The sequence below is a fragment of the Corapipo altera genome, unplaced genomic scaffold, assembly GCF_003945725.1.
Source record: "Corapipo altera isolate COAL_440 unplaced genomic scaffold, ASM394572v1 55618, whole genome shotgun sequence".
In the NCBI taxonomy this organism is placed as follows: domain Eukaryota; kingdom Metazoa; phylum Chordata; class Aves; order Passeriformes; family Pipridae; genus Corapipo; species Corapipo altera.
The window spans coordinates 778-1795 of NW_020890103.1; the positions used below are offsets into that span (position 1 = coordinate 778).

A 1018-nucleotide genomic window follows, 5' to 3' on the forward strand; every position below is an offset into this window, starting at 1 on the left:
CCCCCCAAACCCATCCTGAGCCCCCAAACCCCCCCAGACCCCCCCAGAACCCCCCCAATGCCCCCCCCAGCCCCACTGACCGGGCCAGCACCAGCCCTCGTAGTCGTGCCCGTCCTTGTTCTTGACGAAGAGGCCGCGGGCGCGGAGCTCGGCGTGGACCCGGTACCCCCCGTCCACCTTGATGTGGGGGTCCACGATGGTCACCATCTGGGGGGGGCATCAGGGGGGCATCAGGGGGGGCACAGATCCCAGTCCTGACCCCCAGCCCCTGGCCCGGGCGGAGAAAGGGATGGAGCAGCCCCTGGAGCAGCTTCCCTTGGAACAGCCCCTGGAACCCCCTTCCTGGGGGGGCCCAAAGCCCAGCTCCTGATCTCGGTCCTGGTCTCCATCCCATTCCAACCCCAATCCTGATCCTGGTCTCCATCCCATTTCTATTCCAACCCCAATCCCAATCCTGCTCTCCATCCCATTTCCATTCCAACCCCAATCCTGATCCTGATCTCCATCCCATCGCTGTTCCAATCCCACTCCTGATCCCAATCCTGGTCTCCATCCCATTCCCGTTCCAATCCCGATCCTGGTCTCCATCCCATTCCCAATCTCGATCCCAATCCTGATCTCCACCCCATTCCAATCCCAATCCTGATCTCCATCCCATTTCCACTCCAACCCCATTCCCAGTCTTGATCCTGATCTCCATCCCATTCCTGCTCCAGTTCCCCTGATCCCATTCCCAACCCCAATCCCATTCCCAACCCCAATCCCATTCCCACCCTCCGTTTCCGAGCTCCCAGGCGCTCCAGGAGCTCCCTGGGCCGTGGGAATTTGGTGGGATCCCAGGTGAAGTAGCGTTTGCCGTCCGTGTGCTCGATGTCCAACCACAGCACGTCCATGGGCAGCTCGTGCTCCTCGAATCCCCTCTCCACGGCCTCCACGTCCCCCTCGTCCTGGTAATTCCAGCGGCTCTGGTGGTATCCCAGGGAAAAGAGCGGCGGGAGCACCTGGGTGCCTGGGGGGG

At 62.4% G+C, this 1018-nt stretch overlaps 1 protein-coding gene across 1 annotated transcript in view; it reads right to left on the minus strand.

Moving 5' to 3' along the window:
• The window catches only part of LOC113942349 (neutral alpha-glucosidase AB-like), a gene marked incomplete at its 3' end in the record, with an annotated part of 1509 nt that extends 497 nt beyond the window's left edge, over nucleotides 1-1012 (minus strand). Inside the window, exons 1-2 of the mRNA XM_027633491.1 lie at nucleotides 774-1012; nucleotides 81-207 (exon numbers count right to left, since the gene is read on the minus strand). Coding sequence (XP_027489292.1) covers nucleotides 81-207; nucleotides 774-893 — 247 coding nt within the window. The remainder of the gene's footprint in view (nucleotides 1-80; nucleotides 208-773) is intronic.
• Between the last annotated feature and the right edge of the window lie 6 nt (nucleotides 1013-1018).